The sequence below is a fragment of the Corvus hawaiiensis genome, chromosome 15 (genome assembly GCF_020740725.1).
Source record: "Corvus hawaiiensis isolate bCorHaw1 chromosome 15, bCorHaw1.pri.cur, whole genome shotgun sequence".
In the NCBI taxonomy this organism is placed as follows: domain Eukaryota; kingdom Metazoa; phylum Chordata; class Aves; order Passeriformes; family Corvidae; genus Corvus; species Corvus hawaiiensis.
In genome coordinates this window covers 17,762,338-17,778,416 of record NC_063227.1, presented here as the reverse complement: position 1 = coordinate 17,778,416, position 16,079 = coordinate 17,762,338, and the positions used below count along the sequence as shown (strand labels likewise).

Below are 16,079 nucleotides of genomic sequence, written 5' to 3'. Positions count from 1 at the left end.
TCTTTCCAAGCCATGGACATCCAGGAAATCTTAGGGATAGGAGCTATGCTTTTCAGTTCGGGTTACTCGCTGAAGATAAGAAACTGCACTTGTACAAATCATGTTGATGGCAGCCCAGACCTGCTGCCACTGGTGGGCTGCTCCTCTGCCAGTTGCCTGCTGGCCTCATGGCCAGCTGTGCCCACAGACAAAACTGAGCAGCCCTGCTGGCACCATGTAGGTGTGGATACAGCCCTTTATTTTCCTGCCCAAGGCCACTTACAGCACCAATTCATGCGTTTTTGAGCAGTGTGACTCACTGCTGGCCTGACAGCTGGACATACGACCTCTCTCCAGCTCTCCCCTGACCCAGTTGCTCATCACCTGGCTTCCTCATGCAGGAAAGTGCCCTACAGATGAGCTGCTGCCTCCCAGGGGTGATGGTTTGGGTATGAGTTGGTCCAGAGGATGAAGTCTCTGCTGATCTTCTCACTGCCTGCAGAAGAACTTTTGGGGAGGCTTCTGTAGGGCTACCTTGTCCTAAGTGAAACCTTGAGGTTTCCCTGCACTTCAGAGACATTTGGGAGGGCACCTGACCATCCCCAGCCTCCCAAGGGCTTTGCAGGTGAAATTTTCCTGCTGGTATTTGGCCTTTCTGCCACGACAGCACACAAGAGGAAGCACAAGGGGTGAAAGAGCAGCTCCAACTCAATCATGGCTACTGAGCCTTGCACCTGGACTGGGATCCCATAAGAAAAGGAGCCACTGCCCAGAAACTCCCTGCCTTACCTGATGGAGTTAATGATCTTGGTGGCATCTTCCTCTGACCCTTCCACGTGGAACCCGTTTGGGATACTCTTCAAGGACAGCCGGCTCAGCACATTCTCTGACCTGCTGCTGGTAATTGAGTGTCTGAGAGGGCTCCCAAAGTCCCCCTCCGCTGCCTTGGCTGCCGCCTGCTCTTGCTTATCAGCAGCCATGTGGTGAAGGGCTTCTCTCTGCTGGGCTGCCAGTTTCTGCTCCAAGAGCTCGGGGCTTTCCTTGGCCCTTTGCTGGATCAGTGGGGTGAGTGGGGCCTCAAAACTGACACAGCTGTCTGTCTCGTCTGTGAGGGAGAGCACGTCCAAAGAGTCCAGGCTGCTGTAGTAGGTCCCCTTCATAAGGTCAGACTCAACGATCTTCTCAAAGGTCGAGCTGAAGCCATCCCTGATGTCTTTGAATTGGAAATGCTCCCTGTCATCGTCACTGCAGCTCAGCTTGGCATCTCCAGAGGCAAACCTGTACCAAAAGGAGAAATGTAGAAAATACTGTCAAGGCAATTCTTGCCCTGCTCCACTTAGAGCTGGGAGGCAAGAGAAGAGGCAGAAACGGCTGCTGGGATTACGGCCCTTGGAATCTTGGTTCCCAATTCTGTTACAAGATGCTAGAGCTGAAAAAAACCAGTTTTGTGATGAGCAATCCCAGAGGCCCAGCCAGCCCTTTATTTGGTCATGTCCCAGTAAAAAGCCAGACCTCTGAACTGGAGACTTTTGCATATGACACCTGCTACTGGATCCAATGCCAGAATAACCTCCTGGTTATTGCTTAACGGGTCCCCCATTGCCATAATCCCAAGGCAGACAGTCCTGCTCTTTCGATACCTTGTACAGAATCATTTCTATTAACTGCTCACACCACAGACCTTCCATATTCCAGCCCTTTACTTGTCCCTGAGGCCAAACACAGCAGACAGCAAAGGGAGAAAGTCAGTGTCCCTACAAATGCCCCATCAAAGACAGTGTGGGACAGACTGCAGAGAGCAGGCAGGAGCACTGCTCCTGGATGGGTCATAGAAGCATAGAATGGTTTGGATTAAAAGGGACTGTAAAGCTCATCTCGTTCCACTCTCTGCTGTAAGCACTATCCCAGGCTGCTCCAAGCCCTGTCCAACCTGGCCTTGGGCCACAGCTTCTTTGGGCACCCTGTGCTGGTGTCTTATCACCATCACAGGGAAGAATTTCTTTATAATATCTAATCTATCCCTGCCCTCCTTCAGCTTAAGGCCAGTCCCCCTTGCCCTGTCACTACCTGCCCTTGTGAAAAGTCCCTCTCAATGGGCACCAACACGTCAGGCACATCACATCTCTCCTTGCACAGCCCCAGAGAAGACAGAGGACAGAGATGCTTTGTACAGCTTACCCCAGCCCAGGAGCACTGTCTGCATCCCACAAAGCAAAGCCAGGCTAAGGTAGGAGACAGGGAAAGACCTTGCTCGTGTGAATGAACCTGACATTGCCTCTCCTGGGAGAAGTGTCACCTACTTATTACACAGCAGGGAAGGCAATTGCTTTGCTGAAACAAGGAGCGATATATTTATTTGTATTGTAATCACAGAGTTGTGTAAGTCTACAAAGGATCTGATTGCCTGTGCTGCTCCCCCAGCCGTCTCTGGAATGCTAGATTATTGTTTACAGCGAGGCACACGGAGCTGTGCTCCTGCTGCAGCTGAGCCACTACGGAGCTGCATGCTCTGGGTTGTTTGTATTTCACTTCTCACTGGTTAATGAGTTGTAATAAAGCAAAACTCATCACTGAACCACAGAATCACAGAATATCCTGAGTTGGAAGGGACCCACAAAGATCACTGAGTACAGCTCCTGTCCCTGCACAAACACCCCAAAAATCCCACCCTGTGCCTGGGAGTGGTGTCCAAATGCTCCTGGAGCTCTGGCAGCCTTGGGGCTGGGACCATTCCCTGGGGAGCCTGGGCAGTGCCTGAGCACCCTCTGGGGAAGAGCCTTTCCCTGATATCCAACCTAAATCCCCCTGACACAGCTCCAGCCCTTCCCTGGGCCCTGTCCCTGGTCCCAGGGAGCAGAGATTGGAGCTGCCCCTTGGGAGGAGCTGCAGCCTCCAGTGAGGTCTGACCTCAGTCTCCTCTGCTCCAGCTGGACAGGCCAAGTGCCCTCAGCTGCTCCTCATGTGGCCCCTCTGGGCCCTTCACCATCCCCATGTCCCTCCTTTGGACACCCTGTAACAGCTTGTCTCAAACTGAGAGCTGTAGCTCTTTCTCATATTGTGGTGCCCAGCACTGCCCCAGGGCTCAAGGTGAGGCTGCCCCAGCCCAGAGCAGAGTGGGACAATCCCTTCCTGGCCCAGCTGGCGATGCTCTGCCTGATGCCCCCCAAGACACCGTTGTCCCTTCCAGCTTCCAGGGCACTGCTGACTCATGTTGAACTTGCCATCACAAGTTTGCTGTGCTGGTGGAGTGCGGATCCTGCCAGAGAAGGACATGATGGAAACCAGGACTTCCTTGCCTCTGCACTGCAGTCTTTCTGCAAAGTTTTTCTGAAACTTTATTTGATGGAATGTGAATTTTTTGACAGATATATGTTGCCATGGGAGGAAATGTGTGGGCAAAAGCCGCAGTCCCAAAACTGCAGGTGCTGAGTGTGTCTACAAGCAAAAGGTGGTGATTTCTCTGTTAAAAATTTTGCTCTTTTCCCATGAGTTCATGGGGCTAAAAGTAGAGAGTATCATTCACTGTTGGATCTCGAAGTTGGACTGCAGAGCTGTGACCTCCCTGAGAGCAGCAGGGCCAATGTTGGGGGCTTCTGAGAAGGTGAAAGACCTCCAGGCAACACAGCGACAATGAAAGGAAAATAGGGCTTTGACAAACAATAGATGCCATGGGATATACCAGAAAGGGGGAAAAGGGATTCAGTTAATGCAAACTGCAGCACAAACACTAAATCTTTGGCTCTATTTCCCTGATTTTTCTTTACCAACCATTTCCTGCATAGAGATGCACTAACCTACCTTTGGGAGGACAATCATGGGTTCTTTCTCCAGCTCTACCATGGAGGGATGGCCTTGAATGACTTCCCCCTTTAATTCTCCGTTCCAGTGGGAAGAGCAAGACTCAACACCTTCTTGTAAAGTACTTTAAAATTCAGGGAGAAAATGCATTATACAAGCAGCAATGTGCAGATGATGACAAATGATATGTCATCAGGAACAAACAGTTGACTGCTCATTAGTAAAACACTGGACTGGGTTCTCTTATACCCAGAATGGGCTGTTACAGAAACAGCAATTCCCCAAAGGGGAGTAAGGAAAAAAACTGGGAACTCAGAGGTGATGCAGGATGACAGTGACTTCCCAGTGCCTCGGTCCATCGGTCAGGCCTTGCTGACCCACACTGACCCAGGAGAGCCAGACAGCACATGCAGGCAGGGCAGAGCAGTGCAGCTCCACGCTGTGTTTGGCCCACAGCAGCCACACATTCCTGCCATTTACCCTAAAGATAGGCGGTCAAAGCACTGATGAGCTCGAACACAGTGAGCTAACCCGATCTGCTGGCACTAAGTGGTTTCCCAGACTTCAGCTGTGTCCCAGAAGTTTTCCAGCTGCCCTTCTGCTTTGAATATAGCGTGTGACTTGTCCCTTGCGCATTCAGCTTCCCAAAAGACTCATTTGCTATCCAAGTGAATATGTTTAGAGCACGAGATCAGAGACTCTGCATGAAGACCCAAGTCAGGTTGCATCATCTCCAAATCCTCAGCCTGCCACTTCTACCAATTCATGCCCTAGTACCTTAAAATAATTGCATGTCCAGTGATTGCAGCAGCATTCTCTGACCACCCTTAGCTTCCTCTTGAACTCGCAGCCTTTGCCAGGGAGCCAGCTACCAAGCAAATATGATTCCCCTGAAACCTGAGAGACTTGCAGCAATCCAAGACCTGACTGCATAGCTCATGGGGCTTGAGGGACCTGCCTGGGGAGGGACAGGCTCCCCGAGCTCTCCAGACAGCAGCAGCCTGCCCTGGACACCCTTCCTCTGAAACACCTTCAGTTGTGCTTTTTGAAGCAGTGCTGCTGCTTCCCTTGAGTGAAACAAACCACCAGCTTTTTACAGAGAAGCCTGTTCAACACTACAGAAACAAAGCAGGAGGGATGCCTGCTGTCAGCCCACACCCTGCGTGGCTCCCCAGCTCTGCTGCCCACGCTCCAGACAGTGCTCGGAACACACAGCTCAGCATGGAGCCTGCACAGGCTAGAGCTAGGAGGTGATCCCCAGTCCACCTTGGCCACCCTGTCCCTTCACAGCTGCTCTTTGAAGGCCATACTCCTCTGGGACAACCCCTGCTGCTCTTCTCCGGCCCCTCCTGCTTGCAGCTTCTCTCCTGGCCTGGGGTAGGTGCACAGGCAGGGCTGTAAAATTCACAGCAGACATCAGCCCCGGGTGGCTACAACATAGAGCCCTGGCTGATTTCTGGTGGCAAAGGGAAGCACCACTCCTGCAGGAATGGCATGGGAAGCACCTCTCCTCATCTCTCTGTCATTCCCTCTAAGCCCCCAACCTGCAGAGTCCCACGGAGGTCTAGAAACCTGCAGAATCATAAAATCAGCTGTGGACACCACATCAATGTGAGTGTCCCCCAGCCTGGAGAGCTCTCCTGAGAGCCAGGCTGCCAGCAGAGAGGACTCAGGGAATGAGGGGCATTGCACACGTGCAGGTTTGTCTCAGGCACTTGAGAATTGGATGGCACTTGTACCTTTTGTCTCACACTGCTGTCCCTGTCATCCAGGCACTGGTAACACCTGCCACAGATGCCATGGAGAGCAAAGCTCAGTGTCCTGCCCGCTCTCAGACACACAGCTGCCACCTGCTAGCCCAGGGACTGACAGAGCTAGCCATGTTGCCAGGGACTTCCAGGGCACACCAGCCTCCCAGACAAGCCTGGCTCTCCAGCATCCCCAGGCTGCTGTACTTGTCCTAAGTTACCTCAGGTAACTCTGCCATAAGTGCTGTAGTTGAATCTCTAACTTGCAAGTGGGACACTCCCGAAGTGAGCACAACCAGCACCTCTCGAGATCCCAAAAGCTTCCCCTTCACTTTAGTGACTCTGTGGGCAGACACTGGCTCTAATCACAGCTTTCTGCATTCGTAACAGGAAAAAACTGTGTGAGAAGCCCAGAGAGAAAAAAAAGAGTAAAAAGTTACAAACAGGGGAAAAATGTGCGAGAAGCCCAAAGAGAAAGAGGAGTGGAAAGCCACAATCAGCCATGAGAGCAGCTGCAGCTCCTCACACTGATGGGGCAGAGTAACCCGAACCAAGGAGCCTTGAAAATAACCCACACAAACCAGGGCTGAGCCTACCTTACGGCGGCTTCGCACTCACCCGAACTGCTCCTCCGCCTCGTCAGCACTCAGAGCTTCTGAGGATCCCAGGACGCTGTGCCACCGCTCCTTGCTGAGGGCCCCGCTCGGTATCTCCAGGCTGGGGGAGCCCCTGTCCCCCAGCTCGGGGCTGCTCCGGCCGGGCGTGTCCCCGTCCTGCGGCTGCAGCGGCGGCCGCTCCCGCCCCGCGGCCAGCGCAGCGTCCACCCCGTTGGTCAGCACTGCCCCGTCCGCACGGCCGCTCCCGCTGGCAGCGCCTGTCCCTTGTCCCTGCTCACTGAGCCTCTCGCCTGGCTCTGTCACCGCTTCCAGATGTTCGTCCCGCTGGTCCCCGCGCTCCCCCTCCGCCCGGGAGGGCTGAGCATCGTGCCGGGGGCTGGCTCTCCCGCTGGCAGGCTCCGCAGGCTGGCTCGGCTGCTCGTCCCCATCGCTGCAGGCCAGCGGGGACGGCTGCGAGCCCGGGGAATGCGGCTCGCACTCATCTGCGGCAGACCATGGCAAGGGGCTGGTCTCGCTCATGTTCTGCTCCTTGTCCCAGCGCTTACGGGATCCCTCCCCGCGCTCAGCTCAGGCTCGGTACTACCTACAAGGGAAAAGAAACCACAGCGTGGGCATCGGGAAGGGCTGTCAGAAAGGCAGGTTGAAGCCCCCACCCCCTCTCACATGCTCAGTGAAGAGCAAGGAAGGACCATTCCGGTGTTCGGTGCTTCTGAAGGCCCAGTGCTCCTCACTCAGCACAGTGAGATCTCAGAGGCCAAGCTGCTGTTGTGGTGCTGAGCCACTGCGGCCCAGGCACCCACCTTTCCTGCTGCTCCCATAGCCCCAGACAGCCTCAGAACAGGGCATGTGTCCCACGGAGGCTGTTAGTGCCCAGGGCTGGGGTCAGGAATGTGGCATGGCTGCATTTCCCAGACTCGATGCTGGGAGCTGCTCCCTGGTATTCCCTGCCCTCCAGAAATAGAAGAAATAGGTGAAACAGGCAATAAGTGTGATTTATTCTTTTCTAACTGTTCTAAGCAGCTGTGCTGTGCCAACCTGTGTGATTCTCCCTGCTGACTTAGCATTTCTGCAGAGCATCTTGCCTGCCAGAGCACCACTTCTCTTTTCCCAACACACAAGTACTGCTGAAGGGTGTCACAAGCTGCCAGCTAAAACTCTGGCAAAAGTGTCCTGATTGAATATACCCTGGGATGCTCTCTCTGTAGGGCAAGGGAAGGACACCGTTTTGCACCTAGACAAGTCGTTTTTTGATAAAAAGGCTCTTTATTGGCAAATAGGCCCATTGATGCAAAGCCTGCAAGGTCTTACAAGCACCATCCTCAGCCCCACAGTGCTGTGCAAGCTTTACTCTGTCATAATCCCCCACAGCTGCAGTCAAGTGCCACCAGAAATGATCACTTCTGGAAGCAGGAGTATTCTGCGTGGCACCCAGGCTGAGCTGTTGTAACAGCTGATTTTGGTTTTAAGCAATATGTGTCTTCACAGGTACCATTAAAACATTATCTGTCTTCACAGGGCTGTTCAGCCTGGAGGAAAGAAAGCTCCAGGGAGACCTTAGAGCCCATTCCAGTACCTAAAGGGACTCCAAGAGAGCTGGAGAGGGACTTTGATAAGGGCATAAAGTGACAGGACAAGGGCAAATGGCTTCACACTGACAGAGAGCAGGGCTGCATTAGAGATTAGGAAGAAATTCTTCCCTGTGAGGGTGGGGAGGCCCTGGTGCAGGGTGCCCAGAGAAGCTGTGGCTGCCCCACCCCTGGAGGTGTCCAAGGCCAGGTTGGACGGGGCTTGGAGCAACCTGGGGTAGTGGAAGGTGTCCCTGCCCATGGCAGGGGGTTGGAGGATAATCTCTGAAGTCCCTTTCAACCCAGACCATTTGGTGTTGTTCACCTGCACAGGAAGCCTGGCTAATCAGTGCCAGCAGGCAGATGGGACTCTGGGGTTCTCCCCCTACCTTGGTTCCTAACTCACATCTCAAGCAGATCATTCAAATTCCCTGCCTCAGTTTCCCTCTCAGCAATCCATCACCTTTGAGCAGCCAGGAGGGTGCCCAGGTTCAGCAACAGACTCTGGGTGGTCTCACTTGCTGAGCTGAAGCTCTCATTAGCAGTAGAATCACTAATTGCTTGGCCAGGTCAGAGCTCTACCAGTTCTTGTTAACAAGGGACACGGAACTGCTGCCTCTGCTCCTCTCACCCTGCGGAGAGGTCAGCAGCCCCTCACTGCTGCTGCTTCCTCTGCACCTGAGCAAGGGAGAGGAGGGATTCCAGCCCAAACACCCTCTGTGGCCTGGGTACGGGCAGATCCACATAGGTACATGCTGAGCTGCTGCTGAGCGGGACAGATTCCAATGGGAACCCCAATTCCTGCCTGAATTTGCTCCAGTCCTCTAGCCCAGGCAATCCTGGAGCTCAGATCTAACCCACTCTCCATGTCCTGCTCCCCGCAGCTGGGAGGTGTGATGGGTGGGAGAGTTCAGAGCCCCGCATGGCATGGCTTTGGGGTGAAGCACTCCTTGAGGGCTGCACAGGCCACAGTCACGAGCTGAGGCTGGTCCCTCCTGGGGGCAGTGCTGGCAGTTTTACCTCTTCTCCACGGGCATCCGCGTGCATCCCTCGCTGTCACAGAGCGCGCGGCATCGCCGCACCTACCGCACCAGGTGCAGCCGGGCGCTCCCGATCCCTGCACGGCCCCTGCCTGCAACAAGGGAGCAGAGAAAGTGAGACCCAGGCCAGAGAGGAGAATTCTGCTGGTGTCCTGCCACCCTGCTGCTGCTCCTCATCAGGTTGTTCCCCAGACCCATCCCATGACTCCTTGGCAGAGCACTGCAAGTGCTTTTTCCTCAGCATGCTCTGGTTCTCTGGGGTTTTCAGACATGGAATGCAAGAGTATTCCTTACACAGAGGTTCTGACATCTTTCCTTATGAAGCACCCCCAGTGAGTTAAAGTGGAGCAAAGGGACTCTGTGGTTGCAGGTTTCAGGAGAAACTTGACGATGAGCCCTCAGAATGTCCAATTTCACCCACCAGATCCATAGAGTGAGGCACCCTAGTTATGGACTGATCCCCCATCAACCCTCCTCAGCCCCACCAACAAACAAGAGCCACGTTAAAGGTCTTTGAGCTAACTTCAAGCAAATTTCTGCTATCAAAGTGATTGATGGAGCAACATTTCTCTTGCAGAGTGTTTGGCACACAGCAGGATGGACAGTGATGGGTCTCCCTGAGGTGACCCCAGGCTGGGGGAGCATGTCAGGTCACCACAGATGGCGTGTCCCCTACAGACAGCTGCCTGAGCTCATGGGCCAGACTTGCATAGAGCCGATGGAGACAGAAAGACAGGACACCACTGCCTGTGTGCTGTTAGAGGAGATGGGTGAATCGGGGTCTGGATGTGCCACCCACTTTCCAATGGCTGGAAAGAGCCCACGGAGCAGCTTGGCAGCAGATGTCTGTGTCAAGTTCCTGCAGAGGGATCTGCTTTTACCTTCTCTTGGGCTTGCCCTTGCAGGCCTTAAGCTTCATTCTCCACTAGCCTGACAAGAGAAAGGCTGGCCTAGACTTCCTAGGTCACCAGCACATCAGCCTCCTGTAGCCCAGAATCCCACCCGCAGGAGCTGAGCCCTCCCAAGGGAGAGTAAAACAAGCCCCTGGGACAGTCCTCACATTCACACACGTGGGCCAAGTCTCCTCAAGCCATCCCAAATTAAGAGGGAAAACCCGTAAATCTCTTTCCCACCAAATCCAGGAGAGAAAATCAGTCCCAGGCACTTGGTGTTCCCATGGACAGGCAGTGGGGTCAAGCCAATGCAGCATCTTCCAGGAATTTATTTGGAAAACTACCAAGACTCTCCTGAGCATAACCACATTATGACCTCAAAAAATACTGAAAGCCTAAAATGGGCCAAATTTTGGCTTTCTCAAAGTGAAGGTATAATACAGACATGTAAGACATGAAACATCGAGCCACTGCTCAATCTTTGGAGGAATATTTCCAGCAAAGATTTGATGGCCTGTTTCTTAATGTGTGATGAAAAACGCAGGGGTTTTGAGTCAATTTTTTAAAAAACAGCCAAAAGGGTTCGAGCTGAAATTCCCCACCTCCCTGCCACCCATCCAAAACCTCCAGTAGGAACGACCCAAGCTGAATTCCAGTCCAATAGTTCAAGCTTGGCACAGCTGTATGCAACCAGAAAACAGGAAGCTAAAAGCAGTTAGGAGATGGGCCTGAGTAAGAAATGTTGACAAACCTTAGTAAGTGTGGTGTTCCAGCCATCCCTCCTAACTTTAAGTAACTTACATTATTTATATTATAAGAAAAAAAACCCCAACATTTTTTATTACATATAAACTACTACAGTTGTTAAGCATTATACTACTGTTTCACCCTCTGTGAAGTCTCACTGGAATGTTTGTGGTCTGGGAGGAGTGCTGAGGAATCAATAGTTAGGGCCTTAGTCATGCTCCTCCTTGGCCTGTGTTCCTGCTGGAGAACAGGCACCAGGGAAGCCCTGGCAGGATGTGTGCACAGACTACTGCTGACCTGGGAAGACCATCAGACAAAACTGGGAGCTGAGCACAGCCAGGAAAAGAAATCCGGGCCTCTTGCAGCCTCCTGACCCTTGAGGTTTGTATGTCTCCCGTTGGATCCCCACTCCACTGCATCCTCACACCTGCTTGGGGGCTGCTGCATGCACCCAAAGTCTGCAGACAAGATGAGGGTGTAGCAACCCATGACAAACTCCCAACAAGTCACCAACTACTTGATTTTTGCTTGCAGTGACAGTCACTTGAAGCACACACAGGTTATGAGTGGCTGAGGCTTCCCAGAATCTCCAGAGCAACTGGGAGGTTGGATTGAAACAGTCTGTGGCTCTGGCTCCTCATGGTGATGCCTTGTACTGAACCCATGCAGCTAACTCCTGCCACACTCCCAGCTCACCCCACATCAGCTGCAGAGGGTCTCTCCCACCCTACAGCTCATCTGTGACCTGCTGCCTCCCCATCTGTGTGGGGAAGGAATATGAGCAAAGTTTGTCTTCCAGTTTCTCCACAGCTTGGAGAAACTGGAAGACAAATGATGGTGGAACAGCTGGTTGCAACTGTCCACATCTGCCTCCAGCACACAGCTGAAAGGTCACCAGTTCTGGACAAAGCCCAGACCCGGATTCTTAACACCGTTCTCTTTGCTTTGGAAAGCACCAAAGTGCAGCTCAGCCTCTGAAGCTGCCATAGCTTCAGCCAGGCTGTGGGGAGAGGGCACACTGCAGCACTGGGGCAAGGGACAGGTGTTCAGAGGTCCCTCTGGGGCTCCTCTGACTATCCCAAAGCTGTGCAGCCTGGCTGCCTTGGACCGCAGGCTGACATTCCCCAAGTCCTTCCTCATTTCCTTTTGTTTCTGCTTTGCAAAGTGCTCTCTGAAGCAGGTAACTCTCTGAAAAGTGGTATGTGGGTTCCCATCAGTGGATTTTCACAAGTCTTGCCCTTTCTGCAGGCTCAGGCACCCTCTCAAGTGATTGCTCTTCTCTAGGTCCTTGGAACAGGGTGGGCACCCCTTGCATGTCCAGTGTTCCCAGCCTCCTGCAAACGTAACCGGGGTTAACATTCACAAAAGGGTCTGGCAAGAAAAGGGCATGACCTGGCACATACCCCAGCCAGGACTGGTCACAGTGACAGATAATGTGGCCCTGCTGAGTTGTAGACAGCTGTTAAGCAGGAGCTCCATGATTTGGAGCAGACCAGCTCTGTGAGGCCCATGTAAGCAGAACATGGGTACATGCTAGAAAGACCACATTATTGCTGTAGAAGAGGCTAAGAAAGCCAAGGCGTCCATGATCTGTGGCTAACCATGGCCTTTCCATCTCCTTCCCAGAGCTGGGGCTTGGTGGGAGAGATGGGACAGAGGCTGAGGACCCCATCCCTGTGGCCATCTCATGCTGCCCTGTTTTGCAGGCCAGACCCAGCAAGCCAACTGCTATTACCTTCATTTATCAGAACTCCAGCAGCACCAGCTCACCACTGTGATGCTCCCAGAGCCACAGGATAGCAATGCAGGACAGCCCCACTCCGCCCTGACTCCTGCACAGCCCCTGGACCAGGAGGAGACAGGACAGGGCTGGTTGGGAGGAAAGGAGAGCAGAAATACCTCATCACCTACTTTGGGATGATGCTGGATTTGCAGCGGGGCCAGTGAAGCTGGGCTGGCATCCACTGCAGGGAAGCACTGGTCCCGAAGAGGCTGGGCAGAGATGCAGCAACGTTTGCCCTGATTTTGTGAGGGGTTGGAAACCACACAGCAGCTCTTTCAGGGTCTGGCTCTGGAAGTGTCCCAGCTTTTGTTGAAGCTGAATGGCTGGTGGGAAATGATTTATTTTTAATTTTCTTCCCTGCGTTAGGAACTGGAAAGGCTCCCACTTCAGTTTTGTGTAACCACTTGGCTGCTGGGACACAGGAAAGCTTGGAGAAGAATCCTGCTGCTTAGTCAAGCATGAGCTTTTCCTCAAGTTCATGCTGAGCTGGGCTGCTTCCTGCAGCAGCCTTGCTTCTCCTTGCTGCTCTGCATCCCGTTCCCTCCACCTTAGTGAAGACAATCATGGAATGGTTTGGGTTGGAAGAGATCTTTAACTTCTTGGGCTAAAATGCCTATAGTGACATCCTTTGCTGTGATGGACCATGTGCTCCGAGTCCCCTGTGAGCAGGAATGGAATGTGCCCAGCAGCCTTTTGATGTACAGGCTGTAGACCCCATCCACAGCGTGGCTGCAGGACAGGAATGATGTGCTTTTATGACCTGACTTACCAGTGAATTTATAAAAGGCAGGTGTCACGCATTACTCTGCACATGGGCACAGTCAGGGCTCTTTGAGGAGACAATGCTGTAGAGACATGGAGCGATCACAGCCACGGTTCTTCTTTTTGAAGCACATTTCTTCCTTCTTATGTCTCTGCTTTGACCTCTGCCCTTCCAACATGGCTGAAAATAAAAACCTTCTGCCATCCTCATTGTGAAAACCCTCATTTATTTCTCCTATGGGCTTGTTTTTTATAGGATTTTGAAGACCTCAATCATATCATTCTCAGCCTCTCCTCTCCAGGTTGTAGACCCTGACTTCTTAGCCTGTTCTCAGAAGACAGCTCCTCCACCCCCTTGAGTACTTTGGCTACTTTTTTCTGGATTTTCTCAAATTCTATTACTTCTATCACTCTGTCACAGTCTGGAGACAGGGAAAGCACCACTGCCTAGTGAACTCAAGACCTGGGCACACCAAAGATTTATCCAGCTCTAGACTGCTCTGTACATCAACTCCTGCTCTGTACAGAGCAGTCACCCCCTGATGACACCAAGTTCTAAGTCACCTGCAGCATTTCTACTGCAGAGCAGGCTCTGAGGGGCAGGGCTGGGCTGAGCCCTCAGCCACACTCTGATGCAGAGTTACACTGGAGTACTGATGGTCGTTGCTCATGGGCAATATGCTGTCCCAGTGGTTTCCATCCATCTCTGACAGCGCAAACTGCAGGTCCTACATCCTTCACTTCCAATGTGCAAAAGAGGCTGTGGATAAAACATATCCCACAGACTAAAATAAACCAGCTACATGCTAAAAAAAGAGCCTTTGGGTAATCAGAAATCACTGTACATGGAACATACTTTTTCTTGAAACCAAATCCTACAGCTCCTTATTTTGAATTTTTATTAGAGTCCCCAGAGCAATCAGGACACATTCAGATCCAAATGACTCCTGCTAAACTTCATCTTGGGGAAACAACAGCAGTTTTTTGCTTATAGAAAACAATAAAGCTGAGTCTTAAAATCCTTAACAGCTTTCCCGTTTGCACTCTTTTGCAGTTATTAAAACAGGGAAAAATGAAAGAATATATTTAGTATTTTTTTTGCATGTTCCTTCCCTCATACCAACGTCTTGGCTGTGCAGCACTTTGTGCACTGAGTCTTCCTCCAGCCCTGGGTGTGCACCATGCAAATCTGACTGCTTCCTTCACAGGGGAAACAGAGTCATGCTCTCAAGCCTGTGAAAAGGGGTGAAAGCCTGGACTGTGTCCAGCTCTGGGCTCCTAGAGCAGGTCCAGCAGAGGCTGTGGACATGAGGAAGGGCCTGGAGCATCTCCGTGCCCAGGACAGGCTGAGGGAGCCGGGGCTGCTCAGCCTCGAGAGGAGCCCCAGCTGAGAGGGGCCCTCAGCCCTGGGTGTCCCTGGCTGCAGGGAGGGCTCAGGGCAGGGCCTGGGCTCTGCTCCGGGGCCCGGCAGCGGCACCAGAGCCACAGGCAGGGCCTGAGCCCGGCAATTGCCCCGCACAGGAGGCAGAACTGCTGCCCTGGGCAGGGCCCGGCCCCGAGCAGATTGTGCAGAGAGGCTGTGCAGTGTCCCTCGCTGGGGATATTGCAGAGCTGTGTGGGCACACTGCTGTGCCCTGGGCTCTGCCATGGCCCTGCTGGGGCAGGGAGGTGGCACCAGGTGAGCCACTGTGGACCCTTCCAACCTTCCCTAGCCTGTGGTTCTGTGGTTCTGTGACTGCACCCTCATTTTGCATCTTGGTGACGTGGTAGGAGTCACAAGCCTCCACAAAAAATGGGCCAAGGCAGAGGGAGAAAGAGCTTCTGTCTCCCAGGAGAAGTGTGAGCTTGAGGCAGAATGTCCAGGATGTGGATGAACATGGACCTGAATGCCCCTTGTGCTCTAGACAGCATGGCAGGCCTGTAATCTTCCTGGAATAGGCTCCTTTCAAACCCCATCCAGGGCCTCTCAGCTCGACTGTGGGAGGACAAAGATCCTGCTGCAGTCAGTGGGGTCTGTCTGATCCTCAGATCCTCCCTGCTGCAGAAGCAAACCCTGACCCCCTTGGAGACCTTGCAGGGCTCCCTGTGGATTACACCTGCAGAAACCCACTGCAATTCACAGGAATCCTCCTGTGGCTGGAGAATACCAGGAGCCTCCAGAGAGGGACGAGCAAAGGAGGGCAAATTTTTACTGCATCCTGGGGGGAGGAGGAGAAGGGCAGCTCCCACAGGGCTGTTGTTCCTGCCTCACCAAGAAAATGCTCCACACTAAGTGTGTCTGGCCAAGGTGGTTGTTTGTGGCAGGAACCCAAGGACATGAGCCCATGGCACAGGTCTCAAGCCTGCATCTGTAAAGGGATGACAGGGACGCCAAAGGATCCCAGCCAGCTCCTTCCTGGCATGGCAGAAAAGGTGGAGAAAAGGGGCAGGGGCTTTCTGTGCCCTGGCACCCCATCCTCAGGCAGCTCCCAGAGCTCAGAGAAGAGCTTGAGAGAAGGATGTCTGTTCTGGGTAACAGGTGAGTGAGTCCCTGTGGCTCCAGCCTTGCCTGAGTGCAGAACAAACAGCTTGTCATCAGTCCATGCTGGGTTGAGTCCAACTCAAGACAGGAGTTTTCAGGGGTTTTAGGCTCCGCTCAGAGCTGGCTCCATCCTCACCTGTGCCCGTCTACTCTGGTGCTCACCTTCTCTGGAGGGGCAGTTTATAGTCTGATTGTCTGTATGGGGTTGTTTTTTTTTATAAAACCAGGCTGTTTATGGGGCCTTTCTACTCAGTTCTGTGCAGCATCGTAACCGAATTCAGTAAAACCCAGCTTTCCCCACAGCCAGGGTTACCTTCCATAAAAATCCACAAGAGTTGCAACTGCTTCTCATAATCCATAAATGGAAACAACTTCTTCCCCTCTCTTTCCCTTCCTTTGATTGATCCTCCTTCCCCACATTCTCCCAGTACCCAAAATAATAAAACAGGGCTGGCAGCTGACTCAGACCCCAGAAAAGGAAATTCCTGCCATGCTGTCTGTCTACACTAATCCTATGCAACGCCTCGCTGCAAGATTTCAGGAGGCAGCAGGCGAGCCCATCCTTCTTGTCCCCTGGGAGAAACATCCAGAGGGATGGAGACCAGTACTGCAGAATGAAATGGAGT

At 52.9% G+C, this 16,079-nt stretch overlaps 1 protein-coding gene across 4 annotated transcripts in view; it reads right to left on the bottom strand.

Moving 5' to 3' along the window:
* The window catches only part of PSD2 (pleckstrin and Sec7 domain containing 2), a 71,720-nt gene that overhangs the window by 29,424 nt on the left and 26,217 nt on the right, over nt 1–16,079 (bottom strand). For all 4 annotated transcript variants that reach the window (XM_048320278.1, XM_048320280.1, XM_048320279.1 and 1 more), the window contains exons 2-4: nt 8,728–8,839; nt 6,144–6,725; nt 769–1,257 (exon numbers count right to left, since the gene is read on the bottom strand). In XM_048320278.1, coding sequence (XP_048176235.1) covers nt 769–1,257; nt 6,144–6,661 — 1,007 coding nt within the window. In that variant the 5' untranslated portion in view covers nt 6,662–6,725; nt 8,728–8,839. The remainder of the gene's footprint in view (nt 1–768; nt 1,258–6,143; nt 6,726–8,727; nt 8,840–16,079) is intronic.